Below are 16,213 nucleotides of genomic sequence, written 5' to 3' on the forward strand. Positions count from 1 at the left end.
GAGAACCCTCTTGACTATAGCATCTGGTAGGACTTACTGACTTCTTCGTTGAATGTCCCCAGATTGGATTTTACTATCAGTGTGACCAAGAAAGTGTAATTTCCCTTCCATTACATGATGAGGGTTGGAATACTCCTGGTTACTGGTAATAATTGTACATCCCATGATTAAACATGACCATAGTCGCTGGCCTACAGTGAATGCAGCATTTTTATGATGCCGTACATTAGAATACCAGAATGTGATAAGCCTCACACCTCTGTCCCTTCTCCTCTCTGATGGAAGATGGTGTACGTTGGCTTCTCCTGCTTTTAATAAGTTGGTCTTACCATGGGGAGCCGTATATCCGAAATCCTCGCACAGTAACTTCAGAATCTTGGAGATAGATGCAGTTTGTGAGCAAAGACTGAACATTTTCATAATTCTCCGGCTTCAGTTTCGACACAGAAGGAAAATAATAGAAATCTTGTTTGATTAAGTCTGCCATGAACTCGTGGTCAAATGTCAACTCGTGATTGCCGGCAATTACTATTTTATACTCATACGGAAGGCCTCCTATGAGAGAATACATTATACAGCGTTAGGTACTGATGTGTAAGAATAGCTCTATGGTAACAAAACAGGATTCATCTTTACATGCTAGAAACATAGATAAAGTACAACAGCATACCAAATAATACATGTACAGGGTCACCGAATATGAGCGTCAGTTTTGTAGGGGCATATAGTTAGAGGGGGTTGGTAGGGGAATGTGCTCCAGGTGCCCAGTGCCAGGAAGACATGCTTAGGACGGGTTCGCACTTGCGTTAGAGTATTCCGTTATCGACAGGACTTTGTTTTTCGTCCCGCATAACGGAAACCAGGACGGATCCATTATGCTGCCCATAGACTTCTATTATGACGGATCAAAATGGAATGGCTCTTAAAGATTTCCGTTTTGCATTCCGTCCGAGAATTCCATTATATTCCGTTATAAAGGAACCTATAACGGAATACCCTAACACAAGTGCGAACCCGCCCTTACTAACATTTGTGTTGGTAAATTCAAGGCATTTGAACATCCAAATCCAGCCTAGAATCGCCACTTCTGGGCTGGGACAAGCCAAAGTGTCTTTTTTTTTTTGTCAATCCTGCCAAATTCAAGACTGTTGCCAACAATGCAGGAAAGGGGGCAACAAGCACTCTGCTTCTGCCAGGATACTCATATTTAGGAAACTGAATCTTTACCCCAGGAAAATAAAAGACTTTATAAGTTATGCACAGTCCACTTCAAAATGTTCATATTTCCCTATTTTTCGCAATAAGATTATTATGGGACAGTAGTGTTCCTATCAATAAGCATTCCATATGGTTGTCGTTGAGTCTACAGGTACCCACATTCCCCTTCTATTCCGTTACAAAACAATGGGTTGACATGGTTTAACGGACACGGTTGACGCCATAGGTAACAGTGGGCCCTAAATTTGATCATTGCATTAGCTGTGGAGTGCCTCATACATTGAATGTACATAAATAACTCTATACGCTTCTTTAGATACATCAGAACACATTGGGGAAGATTTATCAAAAGTGGTGTAAAGTAGAACAGGTTTAGTTGCCCATAACCACATCAGATTCCACCTTTCATTTTCAGAGCTCCTTTGGAAAATGAAAGGTGGAATCTGATTAGTTCCAATGGACATTAAAGCCAGTTTTCCTTTACACCAGATTTGATAAATCTCCCCTAATATATTGAGTACTTTCATCGTCTGCCTAGGAAGTGTACGATCTGTAAAGAATATATGTATCTTTCCTATCGATTTTTTCTGAAGTTTCCCTATATGGAGGTTGCCTAAAGCCCAAGTTTTACACTAATAGCTCATGTACATGGCAATGGCCATATTATGAGTCCCATAGTCACTCCATGTGCTGCCATATACCCCTTTATCCACCCCTAGTATCAATACTTAAAGGATAAAATACATCCATAATATGGGGAACAATGGAGCATGACACAATCTTTTTGTTGGAAAGTCTCACAAAGTCAATGAGGGAAAAGTAATATCATGATCAGTATCACAAGCATGCACTAGACACCATACAACCATAGTCCCGCAAAAAAGATAGAACATGTCCTATTCTTGTCCATTTGGAGACAAGAATATACATTGTTAAAATGGATCTGCAAAAAAAATTCATTTTGCGAATCACAAAATACATACAGTCATGTGAATGCCCATTTACACGACTGTATGGTCGCCGTGCCCGTGTTGCTGCATGTGATCCGCAAGATAGGCAAAAGACAAGACATGTTCTTTATTTTTCCATATCTTGCAGATCGTGGACCCATTCAAGTCAAAGGGTCTGCATCCGCTATGTGGAGTTCACATGGCCGGTTCACGTGTTTTGCAGATCCACTGCTTGTGGTCTGGCACACAGGCACGATGGCCATACGGTCATGTGAATGGGCCATAACACAGTGGCATGATTAAGGCTTAACGTTGATGGGGTAGGGATGAAGAATTACAGACTTAGTGTGCACAAAGTTTTCAGTAAAAATGTGGATGATGAATTAAACTTCACCCAAAACACTACACGGTGTCCACACATGTATGAATGTGGCTGAGTTTGCCAAACACATCTACAGCTTGTTATGGAGCTATGTATTTGGGTAGATCAAGGATCTTTTCTGCTTGCCAAAGAACATAGGGAGAAGTTCCCATTTCCCAAAACCATGTTTTTGGTGTAAAAAAAAAAGGCAAAAAATCTGGTTTAAACACCATTGCGACTAAATCTAGTCGCAACTGTTGTTTTTACACTGCTCTTGCTAATTTACAAGAAGGGCGTCGCTAGGGTGATGTGTGGGTGGGGCCATAGTTCCTGGCACATTTTACCATCATTTACATTAGAAACTAGTGTAAATGATGACTGGAATAGATTTCAGTCTGGTACACGGACTGCTGTAGGAGGCATTTACAGTCAGGTCCATAAATATTGGGACATCGACACAATTCTAACATTTTCGGCTCTATACACTACCACAATGGATTTGAAATGAAACAAACAAGATGTGCTTTAACTGCAGACTGTCAGCTTTATTTGAGGGTATTTACATCCAAATCAGGTGAATGGTGTAGGAATTACAACAGTTTGCATATGTGCCTCCCACTTGTTAAGGAACCAAAAGTAATGGGACAATTGGCTTCTCAGCTGTTCCATGGCCAGGTGTGAGGCCGGACGAGGAGCGCAGCGGTGGGGGAGGCCGTTCATGAAGAGGCAGTGGCAGTGAAGGGACAGGCGAGGTAGGGGTTAAGTGTGGAGGTAGGGAAAGCTTAGGCGTGAGTTGCCAGGGGAGCGGGGGGTGTGGCTAGCAGGCGTGAGGGAGGAGGAGGTGGGAGAGAGAGCATTGCGGCCAGGGCAAGAAAACGGAGCGGTCAGGCTGTGAGATGGCGGCGCCGGTGATCTCGGTGGAGGAGATGCTGGAGTGTCTGAGGAGAGAGGCGGAGGTGCGGGGGCCTGGCTGGCTGCAGGAGCAGGTGGGTGCGTGCAGAGTTTTGCCTGCTCCTGTGGCTACCCCTCTTGAACGGGCGGCCCGGCCGCGGCGGGGACACCCACCGGCGCGCCTCAGCCCTGAAAGCACCCCCCGGGTCCGGCGCCGAGTAGGGAGCCCCTCTGCAGACCCTCTGCGGCAGAGAGTGGCCGCTCAGCCATCAGCGAGTCGCTCTCGCCGCGGGAGGAATCCCACTACACGGCGGGGCCCTGAGAGGAGCGGGACGCCCCCTCCCCCGCTCCCTGCGGCAGTCACGGTGGATGCGGGACCAGGAACGGTGGACCGGCCCCGGCCTTCCTACAGCAGGCGGTCCATTCTGCTTCATGATGGGATCCGGGTGCCTCGGGCTGCATGGGATGGAGGGGAATACCCGTGCAGGCCCAGGGAAGATCAAGGCGGAGATGAAGAGTGTCCTCTCGTCGTCGCGGACGCTGCGTTTCCGGCCCGTGGGCCTTCCAGCGTGGTCCAGAGGGTCGTGCAGGTGGTCCAGGAAGAGCAGCCGTCGACGTCCAGGAGCTACGCCGGTGAAGTGTCGGTGCGATGGGAGTCTGGATCGGCGGCAGCGGGAGTCACAGCGCCCGTGGTGCCTGGTGAGATTGCATGGGGTCCCATTTTAGCGCAGGGCTTCCCGGTGGGGGGTGCTGGGGGTGGGGCGGCCATGGGCGAGTTAGGTAAGGGGTTGGGGCAGTTTTTGGGTGGGCTGGCGGGATGGTTGTCTAGTTTGGGGTCGGGCGGGGGGTCGCCATTGCCGGGATGGGGAGTGTTGCCGGGGTCAGTGGCTGGGACGCCGGGGGGGGCGGCTGGGTCGATGTCGGTTGAGACTCAGGTTGGGGGGGGATGAGGAGGGGCAGAGGTTGGATGACAGGGCGCGCGGCGAGGTGTATGTGTGCTTTGAGGGCCCTCTGGGGGCTCATTTGAAGCAGGAGGTGGGGGAGAGGATATGGAGAGTATGTGGAGATTTTTTCGCTGCTCCCATTGGAAAGGTTTACCTTGGATAGGGGGAAGAAGGATGAGGGTAAGAAGGTGGAGGAGGAGGATAAGCGGCGGCATCGGTTGATCCCGCGCACATTTGCTAATTGGCTGCAAGCCAGTGGCGTACCTCCAATAGAGGCAGACCATGCAGCTGCTATAGGGCCCCTGGGGGAAGGGGGCCCGCAGTGGACGATAGGCCCCGCCCACTAATTACACTTGTATGGCTACCTGAGAAAGTAAGAGGTGGAGAAGGACCTTTGGTGATGTCATCAACCATGTGACCAGTGCAGGAAGCCAATGAATAGCAGAGCAGCAGAAATCTAAAGGACCTATGGTGATGTCATCAACCATGTGACCAGTGCAGGAAGCCAATAAATAGCAGAGCAGCAGAAGTCTAAAGGACCTTTGGTGATGTCATCATCATGTGACCAGTGCAGAGGACTGGTGAAAGACCTGTGGCATATCACTGTGAGGGGGCGGAGCTTCTGTGTGGTGCCTGGAGGAGAGGTTAGTGGTGTTCTGGGATAACCCATAACATCCTAGAAAAGCTGGGAGTTGTAGTTTTGTCGTATTATATGTTTCTCAATGTAATTTAAACGTATGCCCTAGTACAGGCTAGTAATGCTGGGAGTTGTAGTTCTCTCCTCCTATACCCCCTCTTTTAAATGTATACTGATGCCCCATAATAAGTCTGGCCATACTGGGGGTTATAGTTATTTCTTTTTAAAGCTCCTACCTGGTACAACTAGATGATGTCCTATAATCTGGACATGCTGAGAGTTGTAGTTCTCTTTTCTTAGGCTGGATTCTCATCACAGTTTAGTTTTCCGTTTTGCATGCAGGACTTTTTTCTGTCTAAAATAACGGATCTCCGACAGATATGGCATAAACGGATGCCAAATGTGCATAACTGATCATTTTTTTTCTTTATTTTTCTGTTCATCTGACGGATCAGAAGAACTGAAAACTAAATGGTGATATGAACCCGGCCTTATACTCTGTGTAATATCTACTTGTATCTGATCATAACAGCCTGGACATGCTGGAAATTGTAGTTCTCTCCACTTTCACCTCTCCCTGTGTTGCTCCCTAATTTCCAATAATAATCTGGTGATGATGAGACTTGTAGTTCCCTTGTCACTATTATAATGTTCTGCAGCAGCTGAGGTGAGTATTAAAAAAAATATTGAAAAAACAATCAGACTGGCTCACAGTATTTTTGCATTTATTACACTTGATAAAAATCACAATTATTTACTATTGCAGTTATAAAATGATAAAAATAAATTGCCCACTAGATATTAAACATATCCTAATAGTATATCACAATAGCATAAATAGGTGGGTATTTTAAATGCGGAGCTCACGCATATACCCAACCAACAGGAGTACTCCAAAGGGATAATAGGACCACTTGATTATGCTGTGTGGTGTCAGTCAATAGCGCATTGAATCCGTACTTTGACAATGTTCAGATAATCATGAAATAACTTGCCAAGTACTCAACATACCAGTCGGTAAGAAGATATCCACCCTGCGGTCCACGGTATGTTCTTATAGCGTCCAGAAAGTACTTTGTACTTGTTTTCGTAGCGGTATTCGCTGACTACCTCCTGCCACGAGGTAGTATCACCGCTTCTCCTTCTCGGCGTCTCACGTGACCTGACCTATAGATGGTTCGCTTGGTCGGTGATGACATCCACCTGCGCCGATCGGAGTAGCGGGGGTTCGTGTAGCAGAGCTATACCGGTACGGGGTTCAATTCCCCTTCACTGGAACTGTTTAGATGCTAATTAAGTCAGTCCACTTTTGTGAATTAAATCGCTGCCGTTACCGCATAGATTTTTCTCGGGTGGTTTCTCGATGATAAATAGCAAGGATCCTTTTTTTGCGCTTAGGCAGAAATAACGCACCACTGGCTGGGTCCAATTCACACTGATTTATCCTAGACGCGTTTCAGAACCGTAGTTCCTTCCTCAGTAGGCAAATGTGAAATGAGCATTTCACATTTGCCTACTGAGGAAGGAACTACGGTTCTGAAACGCGTCTAGGAAAAGGGACTGACTCTGGTGCCGGTGGACGAGATGCAGGAGTTTCTAAATAGGTATCCGGATCAGGAGGCGGCCAGGTTGTTGGGGGATGGTTTTAGGTTTGGATTTCGTATTCCTTCGGTGGTGGCGGCGGGGCCTATTATTCACAAGAACCTTAGGTCTGCGCTTGAGCATGGGGGAGTGGTGGGGGACAAATTGAGGAGGGAGGTTGAGTTGGGGCGGATGGCGGGCCCGTTCAGGGAGCCGCCGCTTCCGAATCTTAAGGTGTCTCCTTTGGGGGTGGTGCCGAAGAAGGAGCCAAATAAGTTTCGGCTCATTCATCATTTGTCTTACCCGAAAGGTGAATCGGTCAATGACGGTATTGATCCTGAGCTTTGTTCGGTGGTCTTTACTTCCTTTGACGCGGCTGTTAGGTGGATGAGGCGGTGGGGGCGGGGGACGTTGTTGGCAAAGGTTGATGTTGAGGCAGCTTTTCGTTTGCTTCCGGTTCACGTGGAGAGCATGGGTTTGTTGGGCTGTTTTTGGGAGGGGGAGTATTTTGTCGATAGGTGTTTGCCTATAGGGTGCTCCCTCTCGTGTGCGTATTTTGAGACTTTTAGCTCATTTTTGGAGTGGGTGGTGATTGAAGTGTCGGGTTGTTCGTCAATTATACATTACCTGGACAACTTTTTGTGTTTGGGGCCGGCGGATTCGCGGGTTTGTTCTTTGTTGTTGCACACGGTGCAGTCGGTTTTTGCGCGTTTTGGAGTGCCGTTAGCGCGGGAGAAGACTGTGGGTCCGGTGACGGAGTTATGTTTTCTGGGGATTGTCATAGATACTGAGCGGACGGAGTGTAGGCTTCCGGAGGATAAGTTACTGGATTTGCGCCGTGGGATTGATTGGGCCATAGGGAAGGAGAAGATTAGGTTGCGGGATTTGCAGTCGTTGTTGGGGAAGCTTAATTTCGCATGTCAGATTATGCCGATGGGGAGGATTTTCTGTAGGCGGTTGGCTGCTGCAACGTCAGGGGTGTCGGCGCCTCATCACTTCATAAGGTTGGGGAAAGAGCTAAAAGGGGATCTGAGGGTGTGGGCGGAATTTTTGGGGCAGTACATGGGCGGACGTTCGTGATGGGGGAGTTGTGCGATAGCGCGGATTTCGAGTTGTATACAGACGCGTCGGGGGGGGTGGGGTTTGGGGCTTATTGCCAGGGGCAATGGTGTGCGGGTAGGTGGCCGGAGGCGTGGGTGACTCGGGGTTGGGTGAGGAATATGGCGTTGTTAGAGCTTTTTCCCATTGTCATGGCGGTTGTGTTGTGGGGGGAGAAATTTGGGAATCGGAAGGTGCGGTTTCATTGCGACAATCTTGGGGTGGTTCAGGCTATTAACAGTTTGTCAGCGTCTTCTCCGCCAGTGGTTCGGCTTTTTCAGTTTTTGGTGTTGCGTTGTTTGTCGATTAATGTGTGGTTGGTGGCGGTGCATGTGGCTGGTGTGTCTAATTCTGTGGCGGATTCTCTTTCTCGTTCACAGTGGGAGCAGTTCTGGCTTCTAGCGCCAGAAGCGGATGTGTAGGGTCTGGAGTGTCCGCCGTGGCTCTGGGGGATCCTGGAGGAGAAGTGATGGGGTTGTTGAGGGATTCGCTGAGTCCGGGTACTTGGAGGGAGTATGGTAAGGCGTGGACGACCTGGGAGTGTTGGAATAAGACCGGAGGGACTGGTGTTGGGGGTGGGGATGTTGGGCTGTTGAAGTTGCTGGGTTGTTTGAAGAGGGAGGGTTGGACGGTGTCAAAAGTGAATAGTTTTATTGCAGGGGTGGCTTTTGGGTTTCGGTTGCGAGGGCTGCCAGATTTGACTAAAGGTTTCCTGGTACGGCAGGTGTTGAAGGGTTGGCGCAGGGGGGGGGGGGGTAAGGTGATGGATCAGAGGAGGCCGGTGTCTTTTGAACTGTTGTTGCGGATGGGCGAACAGTTGAGTGTCATTTGTAGGTCGGGTTGGGAGCTGGGGTTGTTTAGGGCGGCTTTTGTGCTAGCGTTCTTTGGGGCCTTCAGATTGGGGAAGTTGGTGAGTGGCAGTGTTAGCAGAGCAGGGGGGCTGAGGTGTGAGGATGTGGAGCTGGCAGGGGGTAGGGTTGTGGTCCGGATTCGGAGGTCGAAAACAGATCAGGAGGGTAGGGGGCAGCAGTTTGCGTTGTTTTCGGTTCCGGGCTGTGGTATGTGCCCGGTGCGGTGCGTGGGTACTTATGGGTCGGGGATTAAAAAGGATTCGTTGCCATTTCTTAGGCATGAGGATGGTTCCTTTTTGTCTAGATTTCAGTTTTTGGCAGTGTTCAAAAAATGTTTGAAAGGTTTGGGTGTGCCGGGAAAGGGCTATGCTGGGCATTCTTTTCGGATTGGGGCCGCGACTGAGGCGGCTAGGTTGGGGGTCAGTGATGATGGGATTAGGAGAATCGGGCGTTGGGAGTCGGGGCGGTTCAAATCGTATGTTCGGTTGGGGTTTTTGTAGTGGGGTGCGGGGGGGTACGTTTGTGTTAATTAATTTTTCTTTTGTTGTTTTCAGGTGTGGCGGCGGCCTTGGTGTGGATCTTGGGTCACTCCTATGTTTTTTGGGGGGCGATCAGAGCGGATGTGCGGCCGTGTGGGCGCCAGTTGGGTTTTAGTCCGGAGTTAGCGACGGTCAGGTGGTTATGGGTTAGGGGGATGTTGTGGGGGGGAGTGTTGCGAAAGGTTCATCGCTTTGCACGGTTGGATCGCCCGCCGGATGTGTTGGTGCTTCATGTAGGGGGCAACGATTTGGGTAGGCGGCTGATTAGGGACGTGAAGTTTGATCTGCTGAGGATTTGGGCGCTGTTTCCAGGTATAGTCACGGTTTGGTCAGACATTGTTCCGCGGACTGCTTGGAGGGGGGCAAGGTTGGTGGAGAGTATTAACAAGGCCCGGATAAAGGTGAATAGGGCGGTGGGCCGTTTTATGGCAAAGAATGGGGCAGTGGTGGTGCGACATGTGGAGCTGGAGAAGGGTGAAGGTGCTTTTTGGAGAGCAGATGGAGTGCATCTGAATGCGGTGGGGACGGATTTGTGGTCTCTGGGGCTCCAGAGTGGTGTGGAGACAGCGTTACGGATGTGGAGGGACACGCAGGTCAAGCTGCGCGTTCGTGGAGGCTGGGGAGGTCCTTGAAGTGGAAGAATATGGTGGTACCTGAGGATGGGAGGGCCCCGCGGGAGGGGCTGGACTCTCATTGAGGAGCTGGTATTAACTCTCATTTGCTGCCTCCGAGCTGGGTTCAACGGCTGGGGGCAAGATGGAGACGCAGGTTTTATTGGTGTTTATGAGGTTATTGGGGCTTCTAGGACCTCCCTCGTCATTGGTTAATTTATATGTTAATTATGTTATGTATTTATTTAATAAACGGCTGCTGTGGCCGATTAAATCCAAGCAGTGGTGTCGTGTATTTATTTCTATGGGATTGGGGGTTGATTAGGTATGGTAAGTGGTGTGGTGGACCGAACATATTGCCAATGCCCTCTTCAAGTCAGGCCGGACGAGGAGCGCAGCGGTGGGGGAGGCCGTTCCTGAAGAGGCGGTGGCAGTGAAGGGACAGGCGAGGTAGGGGTTAAGTGTGGAGGTAGGGAAAGCTTAGGCGCGAGTTGCCAGGGGAGCGGGGTGTGTGGCTAGCAGGCGTGAGGGAGGAGGAGGCGGGAGAGAGAGCATTGCGGCCAGGGCAAGAAAATGCCCACCCTCCCGGCCCTTTGGTGATTGCGGTGTGGGGGCTGGGGTTGGGTTCCTTTTTCTTTTGTCGCGGCACTCGTGGAGGCGGGGGGAGGTCCTTGAAGTGGAAGAATATGGTGGTACCTGAGGATGGGAGGGCTCCACGGGAGGGGCTGGACTCTCATTGAGGAGCTGGTATTAAATAACTACGCGTCCATCAGTTGCTGCCTCCGAGCTGGGTTCAGCGGCTGGGGGCAAGATGGAGATGCAGGTTTTATTGGTGTTTATGAGGTTATTGGGGCTTCTAGGACCTCCCTCGTCATTGGTTAATTTATATGTTAATTATGTTATGTATTTATTTAATAAACGGCAAGCAGTGGTGTTGTGTATTTATTTCTATGGGATTGGGGGTGGATTAGGTATGGTAAGTGGTGTGGTGGACCGAACGTATTGCCAATGCCCTCTTCATGTTATACCCTCATTATCCCAATTACAATGAGCAGATAAAAGGTCCAGAGTTCATTTCAAGTGTGCTATTTGCATTTGGAATCTGTTGCTGTCAACTCTCAAGATGAGATCCAAAGAGCTGTCACTATCAGTGAAGCAAGCCATCATTAGGCTGAAAAAACAAAACAAACCCATCAGAGAGATAGAAAAAACATTAAGTGTGGCCAAAACAACTGTTTGGAACATTCTTAAAAAGAAGGAACGCACTGGTGAGCTCAGCAACACCAAAAGACCCGGAAGACCACGGAAAACAACTGTGGTGGATGACCGAAGAATTCTTTCTCTGGTGAAGAAAACACCCTTCACAACAGTTGGCCAGATCAAGAACACTCTCCAGCAGGTAGGTGTATGTGTGTAAAAGTCAACAATCAAGAGAAGACTTCACCAGAGTGAATACAGAGGGTTCACCACAAGATGTAAACCATTGGTGAGCCTCAAAAACAGGAAGGCAAAATTTGAGTTTGCCAAACGACATCTAAAAAAACCTTCACGGTTCTGGAACAGCATCCTATGGACAGATGAGACCAAGATCAACTTGTACCAGAGTGATGGGAAGAGAAGAATATGGAGAAGGAAAGGAACTGCTCATGATCCTAAGCATACCACCTCATCAGTGAAGCATGGTGGTGGTAGTGTCATGGCGTGGGCATGTATGGCTGCCAATGGAACTGGTTCTCTTGTATTTATTGATGATGTGACTGCTGATAAAAGCAGCAGGATGAATTCTGAAGAGTTTTGGGCAATATTATCTGCTCATATTCAGCCAAATGCTTCAGAACTCATTGAACAGCGCTTCACAGTGCAGATGGACAATGACCCAAAGCATACTGCAAAAGCAACCAAATAGTTTTTTAAGGAAAAGAAGTGGAATATTATGCAATGGCCAAGTCAATCACCTGACCTGAATCCGATTGAGCATGCATTTCACTTGCTGAAGACAAAACTGAATGGAAAATGCCCCAAGAACAAGCAGGAACTGAAAACAGTTGCAGTAGAGGCCTGGCAGAGCATCACCAGGGATGAAACCCAGCATCTGGTGATGTCTATGCGTTCCAGACTTTAGGCTGTAATTGACTGCAAAGGATTTGCAACCAAGTATTAAAAAGTGAAAGTTTGATTTATGATTATTATTCTGTCCCATTACTTTTGGTTCCTTAACAAGTGGGAGGCACATATGCAAACTGTTGTAATTCCTACACCGTTTACCTGATTTGGATGTAAATACCCTCAAATTAAAGCTGACAGTCTGCAGTTAAAGCACATGTTGTTCGTTTCATTTCAAATCTATTCTGGTGGTGTATAGAGCCAAAAATGTTAGAATTGTGTAGATGTCCCAATATTTATGGACCTGACTGTATTTTATGGCAAGGTCTGTACCTCATCATGAAATAAATACCTCCGCAGACCCTATCAAGACTAGTGTAGCACATGCTGGTCTTGATAAATCATGTTTAAGACCTAAAGTTAAAACTAGGCAAGCAAGGTCTAGCAAGGTCTATATGTACAACAGAAGCCGCCTCAATGACATAGAGGGTGAGAGGTTAGTCTCATTTACCTTTCCCAGACACCCAGCCCAAGCTCTACATCATCATTCTGTCCTACAAGGCATGGGTAAATTAAGTATGGGAAAACCATTCCTACTTATCCAGCATGTGATTTGGTGACTTAGGGTGCGGCCACACAGTCAGGTTTCCTGATGCAGTTATGGAAGCCAAAACCAGTAGTGAATTCAAAAAAGAGAAGCTGTATCTGTCTTTTATACTTTCTCTTCTTTTATGATCGATTCCCGATTTTCGTATGCAAAACTGCTTCAGGAACCCTGACCGCGTGGCCGTAACCCTTATACCCGGGCTGATGAATTGTCTGAACAAGTAAAAATTAACGTAATAGAAATCTGATTTGACGCTTGTTTTGCTTTAATTTTCACAGGGCAATTATCAGGAGTGGTTTGAATAAATGATTGTTCTCGAGATTGCTCTTTCTAACCCCCCCTCACAAAATGACATTGTTTGCTGGTGGTCCATCCCTGTTTAAACGGGGCCATCTGCTGCTGATGTGTGATGATTTTTGTGCCCATATAAAAGGTACAGTCACCACTATGAGTGTTTGCTTGTTTGTTGGGTGATCACTTAGCATACTTAAATTGGTCAATGATTGGGAACGAACATTCCTACGTCCAGGCATGGGATTCATCTAGTTACCTCCAGTTCTCCAGATCCAGTTGTTAAAATTACAACTGGATCGGAGAACCGTGTTACCGGCTGAGTCCCAATCCGGTGCTCTGGCGGCGGCAGGGCAGCTAGAGATGTTCACTTCCATTGCTTTGCGCGCCGCTGATAGTTTAACTCCTTAGTTGGGTGGTATGTGTGTGTAGTGTATATATGGTGTATTTATGTGTACCATGTATATGGTGAATGTATATGTAAATATGTGTCGTGACGCTGCGTGTTCGCCGTTGAGTAGGGATCCTGTTGTTAAAAAATAGATTCCTACTCCTGCCTACGTCCATTTCTCTGATTGTAGGCCTTTAGAGCCAGAATGGGAGAGCATTTACATTTTCCAGAGGTGACCTTCTCTGTACACACCTGATCTTATGCAAAGACAGTTTACAACTACCACATTTATGTGGTTATTGCTAGCACCTTTTCACAAGCTGACGATCAGGCAAATACACGTTCATTGCCTGTGCAAACATTCAATCAGCTGACAATCGAGCAAATGCTTGTCTGTCAGTGGTCGGATCTTTTATCCAGGCATAAATATGCACATCACCCCATGTAAAGTGTAGGAGAGGGTACGAGTATTTGATGATTGCAATAATGATCTCTTGTTCACCCTGATCAAAGGTCTTCCAATGTAAAATGACCTTTTGGCTATTTGTAACTTTGTATCTTTCTCATAACTATCATAAATCCAGTGAACATTTGATAAAAGTCCAATCTATGTTCCTCTAGGGTTCTTCTTCATTACTTACCAAGCCAGTCATTAAACTTCTTCACTTCACTCGGTAGCCCAAGCTCTGTGAAGTCTCCAGCGTGAATTAAAACATCTCCATATGGCATTTGGATGAGATCGGTCCTTGAATGGGTGTCGGAAATACAGACAAATCGAGTATACCCAGGTGGTTTTGGGGCATCATGAGGTACAGGATCTACCCTGAAGGAATATACAAGTAGTATAAGGTCACACACAGTAAATCAGTTAAAGGGTAACTAAACTTTTATTTGTCCAAATGCCCCAAAAATCAACAGATTTTATTAATGGATTTTTACTAAAGGAATTGGCACCTCAGGGAAACAATCTGAATGTATAAAGAAATATCTAAATAAAAGTACCATATACTGATAAATAAAGAGGTGGGATGTGTTGAGTACATACAGTATGTAGTAAGGGACACATTGGTTATAAGAAGTACAGATTGGTTATAGAAAATCTTCTGTTAAAAAAAACATAAGTTCTCTATAGAACAGTTTTAATGTGGCGCTAATTGGGAGCGCAATATAGACCAACTGTATAAGGTCCAGGATTAGATTGTGACCCAGTGTGGGCCACCTGCCACTCCACGTCAACCCTAGATGCCCAGCCATGTCTCAACCATACAGTGGTAAGCAAGTATCAGGTGCCAGTTATGACGTTATCCACTTAAGGAATATGTCACAGTATAGGAGTTCAGTCTATTCTCCAGCGAAGTCATATGGGAGAGGGGATATTGCCCCAGGGGTGCCACATACATATCTACTGATGGTAATCAATACTATACACTATATATACACTGAACAAAAATATAAATGCAACACTTTTGGTTTTGCTCCCATTTTGCATGAGCTGAACTCAAAGATCTGAAACATTTTCTACAAACACAAAAGACCCATTACTCTCAAATATTGTTCACAAATCTGTCTAAATCTGTGTTAGTGAGCACTGAGATAATCCATCCCACCTCACAGGGGTGGCATATCAAGGTGCTGATTAGACAGCATGAATATTGCACAGGTGTGCCTTAGACTGCCCACAATAAAAGGCCACTCTGAAATGTGCAGTTTGATCACACAGCACAATGCCACAGATGTCGCAATGTTTGAGGGAGCGTGCAATTGGCATGCTGACTGCAGGAATGTCTAGCAGAGCTGTTGCCCGTGCAATGAATGTTCATTTGTCTACCATAAGCCATCTCCAAAGGTGTTTCAGAGAATTTGGCAGTACATCCAACCAGCCTCACAACCGCAGACCACGTGTAACCTCACCAGCCCAGGACCTCCACATCCAGCATGTTCACCTCCATGATCATCTGAGATCAGCCACCCGGACAGCTGCAGCAACAATCGGTTTGCATAACCAAAGAATTTCTGCACAAACTGTCAGAAACCGTCTCAGGGAAGCTCATCTGCATGCTCGTCGTCCACATTGGGGTCTGGACCTGACTGCAGTTTGTCATCGTAACCGACTTGAGTGGGCAAATGCTCACATTCAATGGTGTCTGGCACGTTGGAGAGGCGTTCTGTTCACGGATGAGTCCCGGTTTCCACTGTTCAGGGCAGATGGCAGACAGCGTGTGGCCTTGTGTGGGTGAGCGGTTTGCTGACGTCAACGTTGTGGATCGAGTGGCCCATGCTGGCCGGGGGGTTATGGTATGGGCAGGCGTATGTTATGGACAACGAACACAAGTGCATTTTATTGATGGCATGTTGAATGCACAGAGATACCGTGATGAGATCCTGAGGCTCATTGTTGTGCCATTCATCCACAACCATCACCTCATGTTGCAGCATTATAATGCATGGCCCCATATTGCAAGGATCTGTACACAATTCCTGGAAGCTGAAAACATCCCAGTTCTTGCATGGCCAGCATACTCACCGGACATGTCACCCACTGAGCATGTTTGTGATGCTCTGGATCGGCGTATACGACAGCGTGTTCCAGTTCCTGCCAATATTCTGCAATTTCACACAGCTATTGAAGAGGAGTGGACCAACATTCCACAGGCCACATTCAACAACCTGACTGGTTTTCTGCCCCCCCCCAGTAAGGCAAAACTGTGCACATTTCAGAGTGGCCTTTTATGGTGGGCAGTCTAAGGTACACCTGTGCAATATTCATGCTGTCTAATCAGCACCTTGATATGCCACACCTGTGAGGTGGGATGGATTATCTCGGCAAAGGAGAAGTGCTCACTAACACAGATTTAGACAGATTTGTGAACAATATTTGAGAGTAATAGGTGTTTTGTGTTTGTAGAAAATGTTTCAGATCTTTGAGTTCAGCTCATGCAAAATGGGAGCAAAACCAAAAGTGTTGCGTTTATATTTTTGTTCAGTGTATACGGTATATATATATTACAGGACAGGGGGGATCATCAAGTGGAAATGGATACTGCCCAACAGGTAGCATTTCCGTCACTCAGAATTCGTGCCAAAATGCAAATTTTTGTCCAATCTTTCATATTAAAGCACCTCACATTTTCACTTATGGT

At 47.2% G+C, this 16,213-nt stretch overlaps 1 protein-coding gene across 1 annotated transcript in view; it reads right to left on the bottom strand.

Annotated features, from left to right (window-relative positions):
- The window catches only part of MPPED1 (metallophosphoesterase domain containing 1), a 55,236-nt gene that overhangs the window by 20,412 nt on the left and 18,611 nt on the right, over positions 1–16,213 (bottom strand). Inside the window, exons 2-3 of the mRNA XM_044277845.1 lie at positions 13,715–13,896; positions 330–555 (exon numbers count right to left, since the gene is read on the bottom strand). Coding sequence (XP_044133780.1) covers positions 330–555; positions 13,715–13,896 — 408 coding nt within the window. The remainder of the gene's footprint in view (positions 1–329; positions 556–13,714; positions 13,897–16,213) is intronic.

This window comes from Bufo gargarizans, chromosome 2 (genome assembly GCF_014858855.1).
Source record: "Bufo gargarizans isolate SCDJY-AF-19 chromosome 2, ASM1485885v1, whole genome shotgun sequence".
Lineage (NCBI taxonomy): Eukaryota > Metazoa > Chordata > Amphibia > Anura > Bufonidae > Bufo > Bufo gargarizans.